The 24,427-nt window shown below is 44.4% G+C and overlaps 1 protein-coding gene across 1 annotated transcript in view; it reads right to left on the reverse strand.

The window, feature by feature from the left end:
- Nucleotides 1–967: 967 nt before the first annotated feature.
- Nucleotides 968–24,427, reverse strand: part of TMEM41B (transmembrane protein 41B) — a 399,093-nt gene continuing 375,633 nt past the window's right edge. Inside the window, exon 7 of the mRNA XM_069623671.1 lies at nucleotides 968–12,291. Within this exon, the coding sequence (XP_069479772.1) occupies nucleotides 12,122–12,291 (170 nt within the window). The 3' untranslated portion in view covers nucleotides 968–12,121. The remainder of the gene's footprint in view (nucleotides 12,292–24,427) is intronic.

Raw genomic sequence — 24,427 nt, forward strand, 5'->3', positions numbered from 1 at the left:
TTGCTTACCCTCTCTAGACTACTCCCTACCACCCATCCACATGCAAGTATTCTATGTCACACTACAAGATTTAAATTGCAAGCTGCCATGATCTGTCATTGTTAGCCTGTCTTTGGTGCCCAGTGCTACTGGGCTAAACCATCTTACCTATGGCACCCAGCACTTCTTCCACCTTGCCTACAGGTGGGAAGGTAGTGGCTGAAGAGGATGTTGGGCCCATGCTCTGGCCAAAGCTGCAGCCACAACTGTCAACCACACCCATGGCTCTACCCCAGGACATAGCTTTTATGCCACTGAATTTCTTATAGTTTTCTGCCAGTTGCTATTGTAGAGTAAGGGGTCTCCTGAGGGAAACGTCAGGTCAACCTTGTTTGCCCAATAGGACCACTGCTTGGACACAGGTCTCAATGGGTTTTGGCTTTGGTGTCTGCAAATTCAGAAATTGCATCACCCCCCAAGCATGTGTTCATGGAACACATGCACCATGTGGGGGGAGACATACAGGGGGGTAGCAAGAGATGAGGGTGGGTGGCAAGAGATGGAGTAAACAATCAGCATCTGGAGAAGAGAAAAAAACACAGATCTGCTGTCAAAAGTAGCCAAACTGTCCACGGAAAACAGCCCAAAATGAAATCTCGGCACAGTTGGGAAGCCCGGTGACCGACTACATTCTTACAAAGTTGCTGATTGGAGCAAATATCGTTAGGAAAACTCTTACTGGATATTACAGCGGAGGAGTTTGAAAAAATAAATGTTAGTGGTTTGGAAGTTTCATGCTATGGGATTGCCTGTTGGTATGCCAACCAGACATTCTCAGTTCAGAACCCATATTCCCCCTCTCTCTGTTCTGTAACAATGGTTTCATCATTTTTGCAGAAGCAGCACAAACATTCATCAATACCAAAACGAGTTTCAAAGTCACATGTTCTAAAAACTATACATGGTTTTAAGCAGACAATTAATCCAGTTTAGAGTTCAGATACAATTATTTAGTTTAATAGTGAATGTGGGCATAAAGCAACAAGCTTTAGAGGAATTTCACAGTAAAATTGTCATGTACAATTAAAAGATTAAGCATTTTTGCACTGAGAGCATACACATTTTGTACATAAATACAACCTGTATCATAAAAGAAAGTTATGAAAATAGATTAATTCCAAATTTCCTGCTTATCTACACTAAATGGCTTGCAAATACAGAGATAAAGAGTGAACTGACCCACTTTGCAACTATACAAATTGAGTGAAGCTTAAAAATTAAAAACCTGAATTTTTTAGAAAAATAGGCTTTTGAGCTGGCCTTGCCGATATGCCAAAGAGTAAAACTCCAGAAAGGGTTTAAAAATTACCAAAAAATAAATAAAAACAGATTGCAACTGAAACACACTGTATGTAAATGTTCCTCAGACACACTCATTCAGGACAGGTTTAAAGCCCGACTGGATTTCTTAATGTATTAAGTTGACTAACATCACCCCATAATAGCAACAGCAACTAAAAAGGCAGATAAAAAAAAGCATTTAATAACTTAGTCACAATTTCATTTTGACAGGCAATGTGACCTTTGCAACAATGTAGTAGCAAATTAAATGAAGTTTCGTAAAAAGGATTTGGTCAATAATATATCTGCGTGATCAAATCTGGAAACAGTACTTAAAGTTGGGTATTCTAGCTCACACTTTGGAGTACAGTCAAGCAATTTGTGCGATTTTCAAATTAAAAACACATAGTTTAACTACCATTTGAGGTTGCAGTGGAGTGGGAGGCAAGCGAAAAAATGACAACTATCATAAGACATGGTAGAAGTTATCAAAACAAGAATGCATTGCAAACAGAAAAAAGGTCAGAGTTTAATTGATTGACTTCGAGAAGTCACTCGGGGCATTGGAAAAAAGAAAGATGCGTGCAAGTTACCAGTAGTGTTCGGAACTTAATTTCGCATACACCAGGAAGAGAAAACATCCTAACTACCTTCACTTATCCAACAATCCCTGAAACACCAAGCCAAAAATGGCTTGCGGTAGGTATCGAGCAGGCAACTAGATGCACACATTAATAACCTAGATCTGATCAGTGGTTCCAGCCAAAAAGAAACTAATACTGGATTCAATGTGGTAATCCACAGCCAGCTTTTCCTTAACCCATTATAGGGCTACTTAAGAACATGAGGCCCAATTTGCAGGGATGTGCACTGGAGCAATGCCTTGGAATTCCCAATTTGCAGCTGCTGGCACTGAAACGTGGATGCCCGAAACTTCGCTTAAACCCATCTTTCTGAAACGCATTTGCATGTAAACATCTCAGAGATGCTCCAAGCATTGCCAGATCTTCTCAATCTTCAGACCTTGTGGTCAGACACAGTGCAGTGGGTGAACATCTGTGATGCTCATATGCATCTCCTCACTTGCTCCAAATCAGGTCCAATGTTTTTCAAGAGACCAATGGCCTTAGATTTTCGGCCACCACACAACTGAGCTTGTGGGGATTTTCTTGCTCTCACTGTAAATCGAGTTACGCTTTCTGCATATAATCTAAGGGAGGAGGAACCAAGCTAAAATATCCCTTTGGCATGCTTTCCTGCTCTGTTCCAGTACCCTTGCACAAAGAACCAATGGATATGGATTTCAAATAGCTTAGAAGGAGTAAATATTTGACAGGAAAGTGTCTTACAGTAGTAGTGCCGGAGGTTTAATCTGAGAAGAGCAAGTTTGAAAGACTACGCTATCCCATGATGTATGACAGACAAAGCTGGTTGCTTTCATTTTCATGGTATCTGAAGGAAAACTGTATGGTGTAACAAGCAGCGAGTCTCTCACACACATTTGAACACCACCAGGGTATCATTTGAGCAACTCCAACAGATTTCAAACAGTGTCTTTAGCAGGTAAAACCAGCTAACGGAATCACAAACTTCTCAAGCATTGGATCTTCCATAGATTCACATGCTTGAACATTCCCCGTCGTCAGACTGGGAATTCTCTGTAATTTAAATCATATAAACACTTTTTTCATAGGAAAAAAGCTACACCCATAGAGCCTTTAGGGCCTGTGTAGCCTTTCACTTGTGGAGTCCCTTCACCTCCTTTGGTCCTTTTAGGCCCCAACCAATGAGGTGGCAGGGATTAGGCTCCACCCCAGTCAGCCATCTTCAGGTTTTTCACTGTGTCTTACTGAACAGGGGAATCCTCTTCAGCTCTCTGATCTACTCGATTTTTTCATATTAAATCCCAACGATTTTTCATACTTTAAGCTTTTTTAGCTTCCTTACCACTGAGGCTTCCTGGTTTAATCTTTTGGGCTCAGGTTTCCACCTTTTTCCACCTACGAACATCGTGTTTTTAGGCTGGCTACTTTCACCTCATTGCTGAGACTCAAGTACAGACTGTCAATGGGAAGACCTCCCTTTTCAGGGACTGCTGAAAGTGTGGCAAAAAGGTAATCTTCATCAGAGATCCCCACAACTGCATTTATTGCCTTTACCCACATGACATTCAGTCATGTAAAATATATCAAGACTTTTTCCAAGAAGACTCGGGAGGACAGACATATGAGGTTATTACTTCACCTGGAGAGCAGAGGAGATGTCATCTGATGAGGAATCCAGCAAAACCGCGCCCTCAACTTCCTCCAGGCACCCTGAGCAGCAAGCTCCAAAAAGGGGAGCCTCTTCAGTAGCAGAGCAGACTCTCTGCCACCCAAAGGGCAAGAGGAGGAGTGGGAAATCTTCAACTGAACCTGTAGGAGTCCCTAAAGGTCTACTGAAAGAAGAATTACACAATTGTTCTCGAGAAGCAGAAGCAACACGACTCAATGGGGGGGGTCCTCACCTCCAGACAATATCGTCTCTTTTCACTCCATCATGGGCAAGTCGGCAGAAATCTTCAAGCTATAAGTCACCAGACAGGAGAAGGCAACAGTCCTCTATGAGCACAGAGACAAAAGATGCTGCACCATCACCAATACTAGAGATTGTTTGGGACACTGGTGAGAAAATCCTTGCCACTCCTCTTTCCACTCCGGCACTTGTGGCTAGACCGGAGAAAAAGTATAAAGATCCTGACTCTGCTCCATTGTGTCTCAGAGGCCAACCTAAACCTGGCTCCATTATCATGGTAGCGGCGAGCAAAAGACTGGAAAACCCAGTCTCTCCCCTCACAGCTCTGCCTGATGAGGAGAGATGTAAACTAGAGGCGATGGGGCGCAAGGTCTCAACGGCAGCATCATTGACAGTACGGGCCAGCAATGCCATGGCCATGATGGCAAGGCTAGATTATCTCAGACTGCGAAGCGCTCCGGACCACATGATCGACACCGCTGTGGACATGGCTCACTGCAGTTTCAGGCAGAGGTCACAGTCTTGAAACGCCAAGCCTGGATAAAGGCCAAAAGTTTCAGACCAGAGGTACAGATTCAGGTCCTAGACATGCTCTTTGATGGACAAGACCTATTTGGAAAGAAAATAGATGACCACTTGAAGGGCATCAAAGCAGACAACACTGTAAGGGGGATTAGCTCTTTAAAGGACAAGGACAAAGACCACCATCCTTTTTGCCCCTTTCGAGGTGCCTGTTTCAAGTACAGGTCATGTGGCAGGTCTTTCCAGGGTAAAGTGTCCTCTTCAACCTCCTACCAATCAGGAGGTAGATATCAGCAAAGTTCCACCAGGTACCAGAACCTATGTGGCAAGAGGGGCTCAAGGCATTAGCCAGGCCAAGAACAACTGACTCTTACTCAGTGTGCCTTCCACACCCCAACCCAGTTAAAGTACTCATTTCACTGCGCCTGAATCATTGGTACACCAGAGCATCGGACAAATGGGTGCTTCAGGTAATAAAAGGGGGACATACCATAGACTTTCTTCAGCGACCACCACCTCGCCCAACGCCAAGAAAATACATTGTCCGGCTGCAACAACTAAGGGCAGAAGCTGCCAAGCTTTTACTAAAGGCCGCCATAGAGCGGGTACCAGCTTTACAACAGGGAAAAATGATTCTACTCCTACTTTTTTCCAGTAAGAAGTAGGCACCAGATACTAGATCTACAGGCCCTCAACAAGTTTGTTCGTCATCTAAAATTCAAGATGACCTCCCTTCAACTTGCTTTCCATGGCTCAAAAAGGGCGATTTCCTCGCTACCCTAGACTTGGGGGACGCCTCCATTCATCCATCCCACGGTTCACTGTCTGCGATCAACACTTCCAGCTAAAAGGTAAGTCCATCCTCACAGTACTTTCTGGGCAAATGGTGATAGTGCAGACAAACAACACCACGTCAATGAACTACACAAACAAACAGGGCAGCACCAAGTCCAACATCCTCTCGCTGGAAGCTCAACAACTCTGGAATGGGGCACTACACCACAAAGTACACATAAGGGCAGAACATCTCCCCGGCAAGGACAACGTTTTGGCAGACCACCTCAGCTGACAATTCCTCCAATCCCACGAATGGAAGATAAACAACCGCGACCAGGACAAACTATTCCTTAAGTGGGGAAAACCCACCATGGATCTGTTTGCTACCCACGTAAACAAGAAATGCGATTAGTTCACTTGCAGGTACTCGGAGAAACACTTGCTGAGAGACGCATTCTCCATACAATGGAAGGGGAAATTCCTTTACAGGTTCCCTCCGACACTATTGATCCTGCGGGTGCTGCGCAGGATGAACAAGCAACCCTGCACCATGATATGGATAGCCCCGATGTGGGCACGCCAGATTTGGTACCATTCATCTCCAGCCTCACCCACACCTGTTGTCACAGCACAGGGGTGAACTGCTTCATCACAATCCGGCCAGTTTATCCCTCAGGGACTGGCTCCTCAGCAGTGGAAATTCCACGACCTTGTACTAGATCCCAAATGCTGGGGTATACTGCGGGCTGCCAGGGCTCAGTCTACCAGATGGACATATACTAAACAATTGAAACTGTTCAAATCCTGGTGTTTGGAAGCAGGCACAGATCCCTTCTTGGCATCTGCGGAACAAATCTTACCTTACTTTCTACATCTTGCAAGGGGCGGTTTGGCAATTTCTTCCATCAAGGTACATCTCTCGGCCATTTCTACCAGGACTCATCAACACTCCCTAATGGCACACCCGGCAGTCAAAGACTTCATTAAAGGGCTTTATGCGCTCTTTTCCCAGACAAAGGAACATCGCTTGTGCCTGGAGTCTTAACACAGACTTAGCTGCGCTAACGAGAGCGCCCTATGTTCCTTTTCACAGATGTGACACAAAGTTCTTATTGTGGAAAACAGCTTTCTTGGTGGCCATCACCTCAGCCAAGCACATCAGGGAGCTACAAGCACGGTCCACTGAACCACCGCTCACCAACATTTACAGGGACAGGGTCGTTCTTCAGCCCCACCTCAAATTCATTCCAAAGGTCATATCTGAATAAATTTTAGCGGAAATAATTTTTTGCCCACTTTCTTTGGCAACCACACAACCGCAGCCAAACCGACGCTACATTCACTAGATGTGGCGAGAACACTTCTAAATAGAAAGACCAAAGGATTTCAGGACCTGTAAAAGACTGTCGCCTTTGCAGGACAAACCAAGGGTCAATGCATATACAAAACAAGTCTGGCACATTGGGTCTCCAGTTGCATTACTCACGGTCGCAATCAGAAATAACCCTTTGCCAGCCATGCCCTACAGCGCACTCCACCAGAGCGAGAGCAGCCTCTATAGGGTTTCAAGCAGGAGTGTCTCTAAAAGGCATCTGCTAGGCAGCCACCAGGAGCACTTTCCACACGTTTGCCCAACATTACTGCTTGGAAGAAGACAGCAGAAGGGAATCAGCGGTAGGACAAGCAATGCTTCAGCAATTATTTCACTTAAGGTAGGAGCAACCTTGTGTTCCTTAACTTTGACTCGTTTGTTCCCACTGTACCATTGCATGTTTTTTTTCTGGTAGCCTTACTTTGTACGCTATAAGTATGTTACACAAGCTATATATAGCGCATGGACATACAATTGCAACCTTCCGCCTATCAGACATGTTGGATTGTAATTAACTGCTTGGTATTCTATTCAAGCATGTGAATCTATGCAAGATCCAAATGATGGTGAAGTCTCAATTACTTACCTGTAACTGTAATTCTCCAGCATTGGTATCTTTCATAGATTCACATGCGCCTCCTTCCTACTCTGGGGAGAGGCTGGTCCCTCTCCCGTCAGTCATCAGTTACTAGCCTTCACAGTTCAAAATCTGAAAATGGCTGTCTGAGGTGGAGCCTAAACCCTGCCACCTCATTGGTTGGGGCCTAAAAGGACAAAGGAGATGGAGGGACTCCACAAGTGAAGGGCTACACAGGCCCTAAAGGGCTCTACGGGTGTAGCTTTTTTCTTAAGGAAAATGTTTTTATATTATTTAAATTAATGGGATTCCCAGTCTGACGACAGGGAATATTCAAGCATGTGAATCTATGAAAGATACCAATGCTAGAGAAATACAGTTGCAGGTAAGTAACTAAGGCTTAATCGTAACAGCTGCATGCTCAGTATTAAGACTCAGCCATTCCATTTGCACAGAAAGCAAAGGCTGATGACACGTCTTGATCTGTTCAATCAGATTTGCACGAGAGCCCAGGTCCACCAACCCCCCCCAACCTTTCCCAACACCCAGAAACACTACCGGGACACCACCACTTTAAATGTAGCGGGGCACCTTAGTAAATCAAACAAATCTTAAATGACAATGATAGCAGAAAATATGACTAATGTGACATGCTGGTACCCATCATTTATATCAATGAATGCATGTATGCCATTATTATTTTCAGTTTTTGTGGTTTATTAGATTATGTGAGAGACCTGGAATTTGCCAAATGGATATTTGTTCTTGTTTCAGAGACATAGATACAACCCCCCCTCCACAAAACACGCATACCAACTATTCTCCAATAAATATACTTATCCTGAATAGTTGAATAGTGTTGGAAATCAGCTGTCATTAGGGGGGGGGATCTCATATTTAAAGGCGTATTTTTGAATAATGGATTAAGACACATAGTCCAATGGATGGCTGCTCACCTCTACAAATCAATGGGCACATATTCTTCAATAAGGAACCAAACAAGTTAATTCCCCATCACCTTTCTGATTACAAGTGATTTGCATCTAATTTCTAGAGCGTAATTATTTCAGGCAAGGAAACTATCATTCTCTAGTATGTGGTCCAGTACACAGTCAGCCTACTGAACACAACAGAAATTGGAATCTCTACCCATGTAACGGTAAATACCTCAACAGATTTTGAGAACTGACTATCCCATTTATGGGTCTGCTGTGCACTTTACAGCCAAGTAGAACTGACACGCCCCAAATTATGTGCAGTCACAGTCTTCTAACTGGGGTTTCCAGTGAGGACTGGCCAGAAGCTTAATGATTAGCACTATCAAACATGCCTACCTTAATGTTGGAATACAAATCTAAAAAGAGATGCTTTGGTTTTCTGTATCTAGCTCGAAGATATTTCAGGGTTTTTTCTATCTAATGTGCAGTTCTGATCTCTTAAAGAAAAGGAATATGTATAATAGTTAGAAATTGATTCATAGGACTTTCAAAAGCATTTTTGACAATGCGCGAGGATCCAAGAAAAAAACACGCTCAATACAAGTACGTTTTTAGTTTAGCATTAGGTGTATGTACTCGCCTTAAAACATGAATTACTCTTTTGGAAACTGATTTCTAAGACAGGCTCTTCAGTGTGGTAATTGAGCAGTGGTTCCAGGAACATAAACTCTTTCCATCAACGTTTTTGCACTAGCACTCCATGGGTTCTCCATTTATAACCTTTCTCGATTTTATAAAAGTCCTGCGCTTTGCCTTTCCATTTTGGTGAAAAGGACTTTATGATCTGATTCCCACTGCCAGGGTTTCAGCCCTCTTTCCTGAATATCAGCCCACAGGTTATTCCAGTGCAGCAATAAGGCATCAACGTATTTGATTAGGTCTAATATGAAGCCAAAGTCTCAAATGTTTTGTCAGTTGGCATGGTTTTACTCCTGTTCTTATGTAGTTCCCGGCAGCAGTACAATCGTCTCGAATCCAGGCCAATTTCTTCTTTGTGATTACATTGACAGCTACCACACTGTTGTATCGTGCAGACTTCACAGTGTCAAAGGTCCTTAAACGAGAGGGGTCAAGTATGGGTATTAAAATTTAGGATTAAGGCATCCATTGCATATTCCACCTATTGAGGTGATTTCGTGACAGGCAGCCCTTTAACGCATAATTGAATGTCAGCATTTCAATGAATGGAAATGAAAGCATGGTGGGACACAGTAATCAAGCTTATTAGACCCCCAGAAAACCAAGATGACTAGTTTTTGTAAACATCTTTTAATTTTCAGGTCACACTAAGATTAGCATTGGAGAATTATTCAATTTTTTTAAAAAAAATCAACAGAAATTAGGTCAAAGAGGAGTCTGAATATGTAAGCGGTCATAACTGTAGTTTCCATCTCAGCCCCCAAGAGGGCCCCAGTTTTTGTGGGATACAGCCCTTGATTCCCTCTATATTCAATAGTGCCCCTACAAACCAGATCCTCCAGGCTCAATCAAGTGTTAATTCAGGTGCATAAAGAAGGGTAATGGTGAGTCATGAGGGCAGAGATGCTAGTACTGCTAATTTATCACCTTTCCCTCAAATCATTCAAGTGCTGTTTCACCATTATTTTCGGTATGCCAGCAGACAGTAACACTGCAAATCATCTGGTGAGAATAAATGGTGAATTTGCACCTGAAAAAAAATACTTAAAATTGATCGTTGCCATCATCTGTTTCAACTCTCAGTAGTTCCTTTATTATTCAAATGTTTTTTTTTCTGTACGAGCTGGTCATCTGAATAGGGAATAATGCACAGGATGGCATTTAGCCACTGGAGCAGTGGCGTTAACACACTGAGTAGCACCAGTAGTAACACTACTCCATGAAACTTCAGCCCCCACACCTTTTGTTGGTATTGCCACAGTGGAGAGGCATATAATATCAGTACATGCCATCTTATTTAAATGGTCCTTTCTAGACAATGCTCACATTTGAACTTCTGATCAAAAAGGGATCCACATAATTGTATGCAGCAGGGCGTGCAGTATTTGAGATTTGCAGGACTAAATAGATGAGAAAAGCAATATCAAACCACGCAGTTCAGAACATTTAAATATACAGCTCAATAAATGCAACCCACCCCATGGCAGAGGTTGTATGAAGTGATCCTTCTTGCGGTGGGATAAAAGGAAAGTGATGATCTGAGTATTCCATTGACTTGTCACACACAGCACAGCCTCAATGAGATCCAATGCCAGCTCAAAAGCTTAGAAAGCATGAATGAATTAAAATCTCCAGATACCTACCAACACATTGCTGTGGATATAACACCAGTGTAAGGAATTTACCCCACTTCCATTGATGAAATGTAATCTTCAGGTAACTGCACCTATCAAAGCAGGCAACTGTATTTTGACAACCACTAATCCATTGAGTGCAGCCCGATACTTTTTTAGACTAAAAGTATTGATGACTTTTCATAGGGTTAATGGAAGGATCATTCGTACAACCATCAAGGCTTATGAAAAGGAATTTAGCTTGTTAGGTTTAAAAACGTCTACAGGGTTGCAAAAGTACATCTATGTTCGTTTTTTGTAAATTATCATCTTGATATTGCACTTTGATGCCCTTCAGGCCAAACATAATGCAAAAGTCAACTGTTTCCCAAAACATAAGGTGAACCCCCAGTCCCACTATGCATGCCCCAGTCCTTATGGTTTAATAGTAAATGTCCTCCCCATCTGTCATGTAGTCTAAATGGCTTTCACTTGCTTCTCACCCAAAAAACAGCTGAAACCACACATTTACCAGAATACGTCACACATAAGCACAGACATGACAGCGCTGAACTTCTTCTTGCAAAAGTGTTCTGGCAGAAGTATTTCACAACCAACCGATTTAAACATGTAATTTTTGCAATTCTACACACTGACTCCACACATCTCTCCACAAAATCAGACACAAAGTAAAGTTAGAGCTTCACACGACCCAAAGAGTGTTGCTGTCAGGTAGAGCCTGAAATGGCACAAGTTACTAGTCCATAATAGCTCACTAGTAGTTAAAAACATTTTTTTAAAAAATCAGCATTTAATGCCAACAATGAAAAGATGCAGGCATCAATAGCCCACATAATAATGAAAAGATGCAGGTGTCAACATCTCATGTGATCAAGTTGTGACGCAACTAATGAAAAAAGCAAGGAAGCACCCAGGCTTGGCTTCTTTTTCTTCAAGAAAGACGAGCTGTTGTGTCTTCACCTTTGCCTCTTAGACAGTGTAATGCTGTTGATTGAGGAACTACTCTAAAATTCAGACATAACATAGAAAAGGGCAACAAAACAAAATTACAATTCACGTTTGGCTATGCCCCAGTTTTACAGATCTAGAAATAAATGTGTTAACCATTTCTTTTCTAAATTTCCATAGTTCTAGATTTGTTGAAGTGTGCAAAATTAGCTTCTTTACCACTAATGCAAGTCTTGCACACTTCATATAAAATGAAAAAGATTTACTTTGATGTTCATAAACGTACTAATTGAGTGGTCTGCAAACAAGCCCATCAAACCAGGATACCATGTCACGCACAAGCTGTAATGAGTGTATGCCATGGATCCAAACATTGACATTTGCATGCCCATTTTGTCACCTAGAAAGAATGTTACACTCTGCAACATAACATGTCCTATACCATACTGCAAACACTTGACTAAATGTGCACTTTCATTTTACACCATGCAAGTTTCAAGAAGACTTCTCACTAAGCTTCATAACTCCTCATGGTTCAAACGCCCAGTTCCGATTTTAAGTAAATCCAACATCATGTAAATAGCAAACTATATGATAGTTTGAGTTCTATTCAACTGCATACTGTACAATACTTAAAAGAAACAACCGCACACTCCCGAAAAAAAAAGAAATATGCTCCATCAAATAAATAAAAACATATCACTAATCATCAAGAACAAATTTACAGTATCTTTCTATTTAAATTGTTATAGACTTTGAAGATGAGGCATTATTAAAAAGCAGTACGTGATCGTAGAGAACATCCCGAAAATGTAAAGTCTCATTCAAACTTCTGTTTCAATTTCTTTTGGAAGATAGCTGGCAGAATAGAGAGCACAGCTAAAATAACGAGAACAATCACAGAGTTCCATGAAACTGCTTCTCCCGCTGTCGTGAGCTGGTATAGCGTTGTTCCTGCTTTAATTGCTATAAAAGATGGAGGTGCAACACCTACACAAGGTAAAAAGTAAGAACATCGTTAGAAAATTAATCAATAAATCTCCCAACCCACATTCTAGTCAGACTAGAAGAAATTGCTATTGTACAACATGCCGCCTTACAATAAAGCATGCAATGTCCACTGCTATTGTGGGTGCTTTCCAGGACTTATTTGCCAGTATCAGTGCTCCTGCGGATAGTGGTCCAAATGTACAGTATACCAAATCTGTTCTAATTTACATTTTTGTTTCTTTGACCATGAAGTTGATCTGGTTCACCAATAGAGTAAACATCTACACAATAACCCACCCTGCTTTAAGTGGGATGAAATATGCATGAGTGTCACAAAAGTGGCAAAGAAATATTTTGGTTTGGCATACAGAAAAGCATAAAGTGGTGTTGCAAGTTAAGCACGCTGCTGATGTGCGGCTACCCTGCAGGATAGCTTCTGAAACACTAGCTACAGAGACGAGTGTATAACCAGCATGTCACAGGCGCCAATGCCAGAAAGGTATCAAATGAAGTGTGTTAGCACCCACAAGGACTTGGCATGGGGCCTCCAAGCCAATCAGGAAGCTCGGAAGGTGGGTTATATCTTAAGGTACTGCCCAAGTTGTGAGCCATCCTGAGAAGCAAGAGGCTACCATCTCCCCTCCCGGGACACAAGCCTTCGCTCACCCAGTGCCCTCTTTCTCCACCCCATCACCACTTCACCTACCCTGCCAACTCCCCTCACTAACCCAACCCCTGCTCCACTAAACAGCAGCTGTCTCAACCCTCGCCACTGGCTAGAACACCACTCACTCTCCCACCCCTTCCACTCAATGGCAATGGCCCAGCCATGGAAAGGGAGTAGGGACTATAAGTAGTTCCATTATCCCTGCAACCATTTTGTTTTGTCATTTTTATTTTAAGTTGAGAAATTGCAGCCAAGACGTTTCTCAACTTTATAAATCAAAATAAATCTATTAGCACCCCATAAAGCATGCCGGGTTGCTAACAACTATAAAGCCCTTTGTTGGTGGGCATTATTCAGTTCGTTCAGGCCTGTAACTTGGGGCCATGACCGTTACCTGACCGCTATGAGTGCCCACGTTAGGGTTTATTGCTTAAATACAGAGAGGATTGTGTACCATCCAACTTACAATCGCAGTACAACATACAGATCTCAATAGCCAACATGTAGAAACTAGTTTTGTGGTTATCATTGAACTCTAGAGGCCATTCCCATATTTGCAAACCGGACACTAAATATATTAAAACGGAATGATTACAACATCCTCTACTAGAAACCTGTTTGCCGGATAAGCCCATTCAACGGCTACGAGTTATTCTTTTGTTCGGCCCTAAAAGGTTGGCCCTATGAGGGTCTCCTTATTTCAGTTTGCTCGCGCCTTAATGTTATCTGTGAAGAATGGGACCTAAAGGTAACATATCTATATATATTGTGGATAGATGCTATTTTAAATACCTCTTGTGCCTGCCTGATGATACACATGTATTTGAATCCCCTTAGGGTAAAGCTACACAGGTTCATGGAGTCCCTTATAACCATTTTAGAGAAGTGGTGTAAAACCAAAGCGGGGGAGGTCATAGTAGCATGAGATTTTAATTCTACCTGTATTTCTTCTAACCTTTCTAGCAAGGTCTCATTCACACAATTCCAGATTCAGAGGAAAATGTATATTTGAACTCATTTGTCGACCTACACATGGCAAATGGTGGTTTGGGTAAAGGTGCTCAGGCGCATCCTACTTTGTTGTGTGGAGCTTTTTCTATATTTCTTTTTGATCAAAGTGTACAGTGTGAAGTTATCTTCTCTGGAGTTAGCGATCAGGCAATCTTACACCTTCAATTAAAACTTTACTTGGTCTGCAAGATAGGCCCCTCTAACACAGCCTCACTTTTGCTGAATAATCAAAATTCAAGAATCGCCTGGATCCCGCCAGTAATAGCGCAAAATATTGCTTCACTAGAAACTCTCTTAAGGAGATACCTAAGAACCAAAGCGACATGATCATCTCCTCTGAAGCATTAGACTATGTCACTTCGTCAAAGAGAATTAATGAACTATTTCAAGCTTCCAGAACTTATTGCTTTGATGAAGCAATATTTCTTAGGAAGATGGAATTAAACGCAATTTGCATTTTCTTACACACACAAATTCCCTAACCATGCAAAAACATGTAAAACAATCCTACAGGAACTGGTTGAATTCTCATAAAAGTACAATGCTTTAGAGAAATGCAGAATTTAGGTTAAAAGCTGTGAGGAGCCAGGAATGAGACACGGACACAGAGTACTCATTGTTTTGGTTACAAACTTTTATTAAATGAAAAGGAGGGTCGAAAAAAGCCTCACTATTCCCTAATCAAGGAGGTGTTCCCCTACCTCAACCAAAACAAATGAGTCTGTCCTTTGTCAAGATGTCCCAAAGTGAGAATACGTCCTGTACCCAAAATCCTATTCTGGCTCTCACACTCAAACTAAACTAAGGTGCAAAGGATATGGTCCGTTTTCAAAAGTGTAGAAATGTTCCAATCCAACACAAAAGTTCTAAATGGCCAATGTTCACAGTTCCAGGGGATGGCTGAATTCCCCAGGTTCCTTCCACCAACACCAAAAGTTCAAATCAAGAACAATCAAGTTTCTTAAAGTTCAAAAGAAGATAACTTTTGGGGATACTGCAATCCACTCTCCGGGAAATGGCTCCCCTCCGAGGGTTCTCTTCGCAATCAAAGCAGATTACAATCCTAAGGGTACAAGTCCTCTTTAGAATGTTACTGTTTCCCAAATTGGGTGTGGGTCCGAGACTTGCAAGTCACCTGGTATACTCTCCTGCCAGGTTATTTTCCAAATTTACAACAGCTCGAAGTGTCACATGTATGATTCTTCCTTAGGCTTTTTTATCACACATACTGGACTATGCCTGGGGTACTCTGCTGTCAGGACCTGTATGCATTTGTTTTCAACACTTCGTATCAGATCTGCTCATATGATCATTAATGTACATTCAGTACTTTTCATCTGTTCATTCAGCTTGTTTTACACGTGGTCGGTAGACCTTTTCATCATGGTTTAACATACAATGTCTCCCTTTGGTCTTCCCTCCTTGGTCTTCCCCAGGTTTGTATTGAGGGCCCAAGACGCCAGTCCCACTGTCTAAGGCCTTTGGGAAACTGTCCGACAGTGCTTTGGCATCCCAACCCTTTCCCCGGGCTCACCAGTTTTCTGTTTATGACTTCTCAGGGTTCCTGACTCCTGACACTCGGGAGTTTCTCCGGCTCCCACGGTTCTGCCTGTTGCTGTCGGCATCTCCCAGCGTCTAGACCGCTGCTCATGGTTTCCGTGTGGAGTGATCACTCCTCGCCTTTCGTCTCAGTGTTGTATTGTTTCTGATGCGATGTTGAGAAAGGTGACATTGAACTTCATTGGGAGTAATCATCACTGCTCCCCGCTCCTTCCTTGTCTCAGTTGTTAATAAGCTAGTCTTTAGGGGGGTATTGAGTAATACTTGAAGTAGACTTGGTTAGAGGTTCAGGAAGAGTGCCACAATATGCCATCAAGGCATGAGGAAGAGAGGGAACATCCCTAAAAGGGAATGGGGATATGTGACTGGTTCTAATGACGCCATGTTAGCCCCCCAGGGGTCGCCTCCCCCCAATGTGATTATCCCTCATATAGCCACCCCCAGGGTCCGGATCAGGTAGTGGCTGCCGTCCCCTGGCAACATGAGAAGAGGCTACCACTGGAAAAGGAGCGATGACCTCAGATTCATCACACAGCCTAGCAAGGCTAAATGTTTTTGGCGTTTCATCAACATTAAATTATCTTAGATTCTTGCTCTAGCAAATCCAATTGACAAACCTTTGGTGAGGTCTAATTTCTCAAGGAATTATTCAATTATTAACTCGAAGAACCCCTTGCCCAAGGTTAACAATGATTTACCTTGGCATCCTACCTTTGATAAGGACGACATACACAGGAATATAGTCAAAGCCAATTCTTTGCGTGCCCCTGGGCCAGACGGCCTTCCAGTGGTTGTCTTAAACAAAATTCCAGACCACAGAATAGGATTATCCTTTAGTGTATTTAAATCGATTTTTGCGGCGGAGTCCATCCCTGCTGCCTGGAAAACTCATCTCAGACACTTCATAGGCAGCAACAACTGTCACCAGAAAAATGTTCACCAGCAGAGGGAGAGGTGTGCTGCACAGCTGAATCTCAGACTGTCCGCTCCTTGGCCCCTGGAAGTGACAGCATCCACCATACATGTAGGACACACTGCACCCAGTGACAACAGTTCAATCTGTTTCCCGCGTGTTAGGGGAGTTTTCCTAAAGTCCCCTTGAGGTAAGACTTCATAAAACTATCCCTTTGGTATACAGGTCCCCAACTCTTAGTTTAAGCTTGGTAGAGCAGTCAGGCTTATCATAGGAGGAAGATGTGAGCTGTATGTAAAACACTGAACCCAGTTAGTACAGTAGTCCAAAGAAACACACCAATAAAGTTACATTAAAATATAGATTTATTATATTTACACAGGGAATGTCTTAAAACACTTTGATCACTTAAACAACATACATAGGAATACTTAACACTTTTCAAAGGCCACTGCTTAGTTGTAAGTTGCTCGTGGTACAATTGTTCCAAAGTTTGACACTAATGACAGTTCTACTGTATTACCGGTACGACCGCGCACTTGCGCAAAGACAAAGATATACAGTAATAGTATTTTTTTAAAAAACATTTTATTGAGTTATAAACACAACCGAACAATACAAACCAAACAACAGTGCATGTTCCAACAGTTTCATTACACTTTCTTAACTTCTAGCCACTACTTCCCTTATCCCACCCCCCTCTGCGAGTCTATTGCATTAAACCTTCAGTTTCCGCATCCTGTGGTTCGGTCTCCTCTTCTACAGGCTACGCCGGGTCATCTAATGACCCAAACAGTTCGGCTATCAGTGATTTCCAGGCCAACAGGGACTCCGTCTCCTCCTCCCCCCCCTGTGCTACTCACTTCTTGCCATGCCATGGTTTCGGCTTCCGCCCATTTTTACAAATCTCTCCACCACACCTCTACCTTTGACACATGGCATGTCTTCCAACCCATGGCAATCCTCCTCTTTGCAAGCACATAAGCCAGATCCCTCGGCTTACTCACGTGCCTGAGCTTCTGTGGTCTTGAGAACCCCACCCCCCCCCCCAGCAGACAGGCCCACACTGTATCCACTACAATCTTGACCCCTTTTTCTTCCAGTTTCCCTTTCATTCCCCCCTCCAGAAACGTTCTATGATCGGGCATGATCAGAACATATGCACCATGCCCGCGTTCTCATCACACTTGGGGCATGCTTGCCGTCCTGCATTTTCAAACCTCGATATCCTCCAAGGCTTCATATATGCCCTATGCGTCATGTACAGCTGAATCTGTTTCAGCCTCGCGTTTCTAGACACCTACTTATGATACCCCTGCACCCGTTCCCACATCCAGTCTTCCATCGGGGCTCCAACCTCCATTTCCCAGTCTAGTCTCAACTGCGTGACCTCGTTCCCCACTTTGGACATCAGCATTTCATACAATCTGGAAATCTCATGACCCCCCCTCAGCTATGTCGTATATCATGTCTATGGTGGCATCTTATTCTTCCTCCAACACAGTTTCAGGCCATGTTCTCTTAATCCTCTGTACCATTCTATGATAGGTAATATACAGTAATTGTATTTAGTTAGCAAAACCACATAAAATAAAGCCTTTAAGGAAGGAAAAGGGTTGGTTAGTCATACAGTAGCCGAGCTTAAGATTCTAGAGAAGTTTTCCTAAAAACCTAAGTTTTTAAAGTCCAATCCCCAACTATGCAAAAATCAGTTTGTAGAGGGCACAAAGTCTTACGAAGTACCAATACAGCAAAAGTTCCAGTGGATACTTTCAGTCTCTAGGACAAGATACTAACAGAGCACAGTCCTGTTGACCAATAAACAAGGTTGGAGATCCTGTTAAAGGATTTGCAAAAGGGACACAAGCCAGCAGCTTGGGTCAGAGGCATGAGTGGACACCCTGGACACCTATTTGTGCACTCCAACACTCTGGAGCGACTTCTTGGCTCAAAGTAAGCAATACCTGTCACTCCACAGTACCTTAGGTTAGAAGAATTTTTGTGGCTGGATTCTCCTCTGTTCAACAGTAACGGATCCGGTCTCCTGATTCCTCAGTCTGGTGATGAAAGGAAGGACTCTGAATGGGATGTCTCAGCAGCAGTCTTGAGAGAGGACCCTTGACATAGATTTCTTCGTCTTCTCTGGTCAGTCTCCAGTTTTGGTGCCTTTTTCTCAACACCAGCAAAGGATAATCAATCTTCTTCGATTCCTGCACTCTGGTGAGGGACTTGCATTAGTCAGATCGTGTCTCTGGTGGTTCATCTGGAGCTGTGAAGACTTGGATGCATTTGGCCTTACTAAGACGATGCACTACAATTGGGTCAGAGGTCTCCTGGTAAGGCAAAGCACCTCGGGAGATGGCTCAAATTGCAGTTTGTCTCAAGGCTGTTTAGTCCCGCCAGCCAAAGGGAAGGAGTCCTCTTTGGAGCTCCTCTGTCAAGTAGAAATCAGGGTGAGGACCGCAGTGGTTGCTTCTCAGTGATGCAAAGGGTCTGTAGGCGTCTCTGGTCGTCTTCATAAGTTACTTCGGTTTCCAGAGGTCAACTTGCCATTCATCTCAGGAACCTGACCTTTTATTCAGTTTCAGCACACCCTCCTCTGCAATCTCCCTCAGGAGTTTACAGAAAGGGGCTGGTGGCTGTCCTGATTGGATAGCCAGCAGCCCCAGTGTGGACACTGGTTCCATTCAGGCAGACAAAGAGCAGGGGAGCAAAACACTCCTCCCGACTTCCTGCCTGCCCAGACACACTGGAGCCTGTGTGTGGAAAGCCAAGGGTTACCGCCAAAGTACGTGTACACGTACGTACACACACGTGTACACACACACACACACACACACACACACACACACACACACACACACACACACGTACACACGTACACACACACACACACACACACACAGATGGGCTAACAAAGAACAGGAGCCACCATATTAACACATAGGTGACCGTTTTGTGCATAAACTCTGGGGTAAAGAAAATGGCACTATAGATGGTAGAACACGTCCACTGCCACCACAATAACTATAGGGTTGTCTATGTGACTAAAAAAGTAAATGAAGTAGAGAGAAGGGGGTTATACAAGGTATCCCCTTAGCACCCCACAAAGGGTGGGGGGTGTGCTAATCTCTCAGAGTATAACGTTTTAGGAAGGATACAAAGTATCATGTACCGTTAGGAACTGTAGTTAGTAAGGATAAAGAAATAATCTCAAAGGAAGAATCCAAAGGGTTCCCAGCAACACTGCCTATAAGAAGCTGTGTGCTGCAAACGTTAAACACAGATGCTTAAAAGAGATATGGAGGAAAGTAGACTCCATCGTAAAGGTAAAACACAGAACAGAGTTCCAAAAGTCAGAGCAAATAAGAATGAATTAGTGGAAACAAACACCAAGAGAAAAGGTCCAGAAGTCCTGCAAAAAGTGCTGGGGGTCTCACTATAAGAGGGGATGAAGCATAAAAATTATAATTCTCCCGAACACTGCTGTGCTGAGCATTTGAGGGAACCGGAACCAAATCACTTGCGCTTACTACTAAATCAATTCTTAAGCTCGCTCTATGTGGGGAAGGTTGGGCGGTCACTGGAATCTGTGGCAGGAGAATCTATCAGCAAGACCACCACCAGCAAGTAGTTCGTTCTTGTAATGGATTGCATACTCCCAAAGATCCTCATTTTAGATACACTGCCCCTACCAGTAACACAAAAGAAGAGGGTTTTTTGCAGGACTATCCATGCCTCGCCACCCCCTGCGACTGGTGTCCCAGGCGCCCCTATACGCCACCTCAGAAAATCTTCAAAGATGGAGATCTCTTGCTCCTAGCCACGCTTAATTCTCGTTGTGCCATCAAACACTCTGCCGACATCTGCCACCTTCTTGAAGACCTTGATATGCTTGCTCTTACCGTGATGTGGTGACCAGCTCAGTCACTTCTTTTGACTCCCTTCTCCCTGATGGCTATAAGATCATCTCCAAGCTTTGCCCTAACCGTGCAGGCAGTGGGGTTGCTCTCATCTTCCCTGAGTGGGGCCCTTCTTCCCTCAAACCCACCCAGCCTTACTCTTCCTTCCCGAGACTGGTTTGCAAGTTGATCATCTCTTCCACCTCCTCTCTGACTATTGCCACCATCTACAGGCCACCTGGCTCTACCACCCTGTTCCTCTCTGAATGGGCCGATTTCTCCTCTCCTCTCAACCACCACTTAACTCCTTCTCATGGCGAGATTTTAACATCCACCTTGACTTCTCAATCACGACATCCACTCTATTCCATGACCTCTGCACCTTACTTTCCCTCTACATTCTCCCTTCCGGCCCTACCCACTCAGCTGGACATACTCTCGATGCCTTCATCCACACCGATCTTTCAGTCTCCTCCCGAATGATCACCCCACTCTCCTGGTCAGACCACTCAACTCTCCTCTCGGCCCCCTGACCCTGCCCCCCCAGCCATGCCAACCTCGTTCTCGAACATCCGTCCAATGAAACGAGTGTCAGATACTGCCTTCGCATCTACCTTCATCCCGCACTCGCCCCACTCTTGACTATCTCGAACTCTGATCTCAGCAACCTCCATCTTCCCATTACCCTTGACATTCTTGCCCCAGTCATAAGGATCCAACTGAAAAATGCCTCTAAGCGCAACACCTGGTACGACCCCGAACTTGCAGATCTGAAACGCAGAGCTGGGGAACGGAAGTGGCAGACCTCAGGATCAACGTCTGACAAACTGGCCTGTCGCCTGCTCCAAAGGCAACACAGACACTCCATCAGCACCAAGAAAAGGGCCCACATCCAGCCTCGAGCCTCTGGTGCATCCAACAACACGCTTTAAATCTGCAGGGAACTAGCCAACCTCTCGGAAGTCTCCTCCTCAACTCTTCCCTCCCAGGCCCTTTGCAATGCACTGGCCACACACTTCACTGCAAACACTCAGCACATCCTGAGCACCCATGCAACCCGCTCCCCTTCCCCTCGCCTCCTACGGTCTAACATCGTCCCTCTGCCTGTCACACCTGATGAGGTCACCAGAGTGTTCCGCTCCATGAAGATCTCCTCCAAATAGGTTTCCCCCTGCTCCTCCAGAACCATCAAGGACAATATTGGCTCCCTTGCCCCTGCACTCGCTGATTTCTGCAACCACTCTTGCTACTGGATCTTTCCCCTCCTCCCTCAAGCACTCCTTTGTGCGCCCCCTCCTGAAAAACCCTTCTACAGGTCCTTCTTGTCCAGCCAAATACCACCCCATATCCATCACCCCCTTCCCTGGGAAACTCTGAGAAGCTGGTCTTCCCCCAATTGACCCAGCACACTGAACTTGTTGGCTGCCTCCACGACCATCAATCTGGATTCTGAGCATCCAGAGGCACGGAAACTGCTCTTCTGAACACCAGTGAGGAACTGCTTGCATGTCTTGATTCCAATTCCCCAGCTGTTTTCATTCTACTTGATCTCTCCTCTGCATTTGATATGGTCAATCACTCCATCCTCATAAAACGGCTTCACAATACCCTAGGTATCTTGGAGTGGGCAATGGTCTGGCTGACCTTCCTCAGTGACCCTCCGTCCCAGGTTATTCTGGGCTCGTTCTCCTCCTCCACCTCCATCTCCATCTCCACCTCCATCTCCATCTCCATCTCCATCTCCATCTCCACCTGCAGCATCCCTCATGGCTCCAACTTTTCTCCCTGGCTCTCTAATTATCTTGCTCCACTTGCACACCTAATTTCTGCCTTCTCCCCAAACTTCCAGTGTTATGCAGGTGACAGAACTCTTTTTCAAACTTCCTTCTGATCCTCTTCTTACTTCCTTCATCATTCCTGACTGTCTATCTGCCATCCAATCCTGGTGTACTTCCAATGATCTCTGTCTCCACGCCAGCAAGACTGGGATCCTTCCGATTGGGACTCCTGCTCCCTCTTTTTCTATCCCTCACTCTGGCCCTCTGGCCATCTTCTATGGGCTCTTCTCCTTCTCCATCTGAAGACAGAAACCTTGGAGTCATCTTCGACTCCTCCCTTAACTTCATACCTCACATTCAGGACCTTGCCAAGAAGTCCCACTTTCAACTTTACCTCCTCAAAGGAATTCTTCCTTTTCTCACTTCCCCCCAGAAGCTGAATGTCTCTAGAGCTCTGGTTCTCTCTAAGGAAAAGACTATTGAAGTAGCCTAGCCTAATCTACCCTCGTATTCTCTACGACCAATCCATCTAATCCAGAATAGGGCTGCAAGACTTATCCTTGGCCTCAAGCCCAGGGACAACATCTCTATAGCCCCAAAAACGTTCCATTGGCTCCCAGTCGCTGCAAGGATCGAATTCAAATCCCTCTGCATCATTCACAAGGCTGTCACTAAATACTCTCCCTCCAGATCTTTAGGCTCCTCCAGCACCAACTCTGTGTGTGTCAGGCGCTTCGATAAACAGCAAGCTGATGGCCGATCTCTTTCCTCAGCAGGCTCCCTCCTATGGAACAGCCCCGCCTCACTCTTCTTGAGCTGGATCTTCCGGAAGCTCAAGACTCCTTTTTACCTTCTCCTTACCTTCCTCCCTCCCTCCTCTGCTAAATCCCACAGTTGCTGAGATTGGTGACAAGGGCCCTTATGTGTCCTCCTGGGTACTGGCCCCCCACACCCAATCGCCTACAGATTCCACCCTCCAGCCCTCCCAGCACTTCGGCTTGGCACCCTATGGCCTATGTCCCCACAGGCCTGCATTTATTTCTTGGCGGCTGACTGCTCCACCAATGCACAAACAACTGCTCACTCCTTAGCATTTCCCTATTGATACACCTAGCGCAGTTACCCCTCCCCCCCACTCTCTCTGTGTGCACTTGCACAATCTGAATGCTCACAAGGCCTATTAGGGCCGCCTCCATCTTTCATTGTTATATTTGCTTTAATTCCCATGTTCCCTCCCTGTTGCACCGTGGGCGCTTTGAACACAATTTACCTGATGTGTTTCAAATACACAATAAATACAAATAAATATCCTCCCAAAACAAGCATCTTGAAAATCCCTAGCGTGAATGCAATGCTGCTTCAAGATGATATGCAATGAGGGACCAGTGGCAGCTTTACAGATCTTGGGCAGGAACCACTCTTTGTAAAGCCGAAGTGGCCACCCAACCCCTAGCAGTATGCCGTAAGATTTGGAGGCATATCTTTTGCTGCTAATTTGCATCACTCTGTGATGAAAATATTATCCATCAAGAGATGTCTGTTTGGAGACTACTAAGCTCTGCTTGGCTCCTGGAAACGCAAAAAATAACCAATTGTTCTTTTTATAGTCCTTCAATCTAGCTATGTAGTAGCTTTGCGTCCTATTAGGACAGGACGGTGGAACCGCTCCTCTTCCTTGGAAGGGTTAATCTTCTGAATCAACTAGAACTCAAAAGCCACCAAGTAGGCTCACTCTTCTAGCAATATTATATCCAGCAGAAAAAGAACCTCGAGAGTCATGAATCTCAATTAACAGGCATGAAGGAGCCCCGAAAGGTGAACTCCTATGAAAGTTAAGGACCAAATGAAAGCCCCAGGATGGAACCATTTACGGTCTTAGGGAGAAACAGGTTAATTGGACTCCTCAAAGGTTTGTATTTCCAGCCTGGCTATGGATAGGAAATTGCAGAAAGGAAGATGTTGAACAGGTATGAGGGTCCAGATGGCTCTCCCCACACAAGGCACAAAACCTTCTCCAGAGGCGGATGGCCACGACCTCTCTTGGCAGGACCGTATTAATTGCTCTGCCCCCCAAACCTCTCCACCAGTCAAATTGGTTCCCAAAGGTGGAATATTTCCTCAAGAACCTCATGGCCGAGAGCGACCAAGGTCTGCCTGGTCGGGGGAGTACCACTACATTCTCCTAAGTTCCGGCTAGATGGGCCTCTGAATTCTCCAAGGCCTAGACCCAAAGCTGTGCGACTCCCTCCACAACCCCATCTATTGTTAAGATGACACATGGCCACTGTGCTGTCCATCAAGATCG

The sequence above is a fragment of the Ambystoma mexicanum genome, chromosome 11 (genome assembly GCF_040938575.1).
Source record: "Ambystoma mexicanum isolate Mex_15411 chromosome 11, UKY_AmexF1_1, whole genome shotgun sequence".
Lineage (NCBI taxonomy): Eukaryota > Metazoa > Chordata > Amphibia > Caudata > Ambystomatidae > Ambystoma > Ambystoma mexicanum.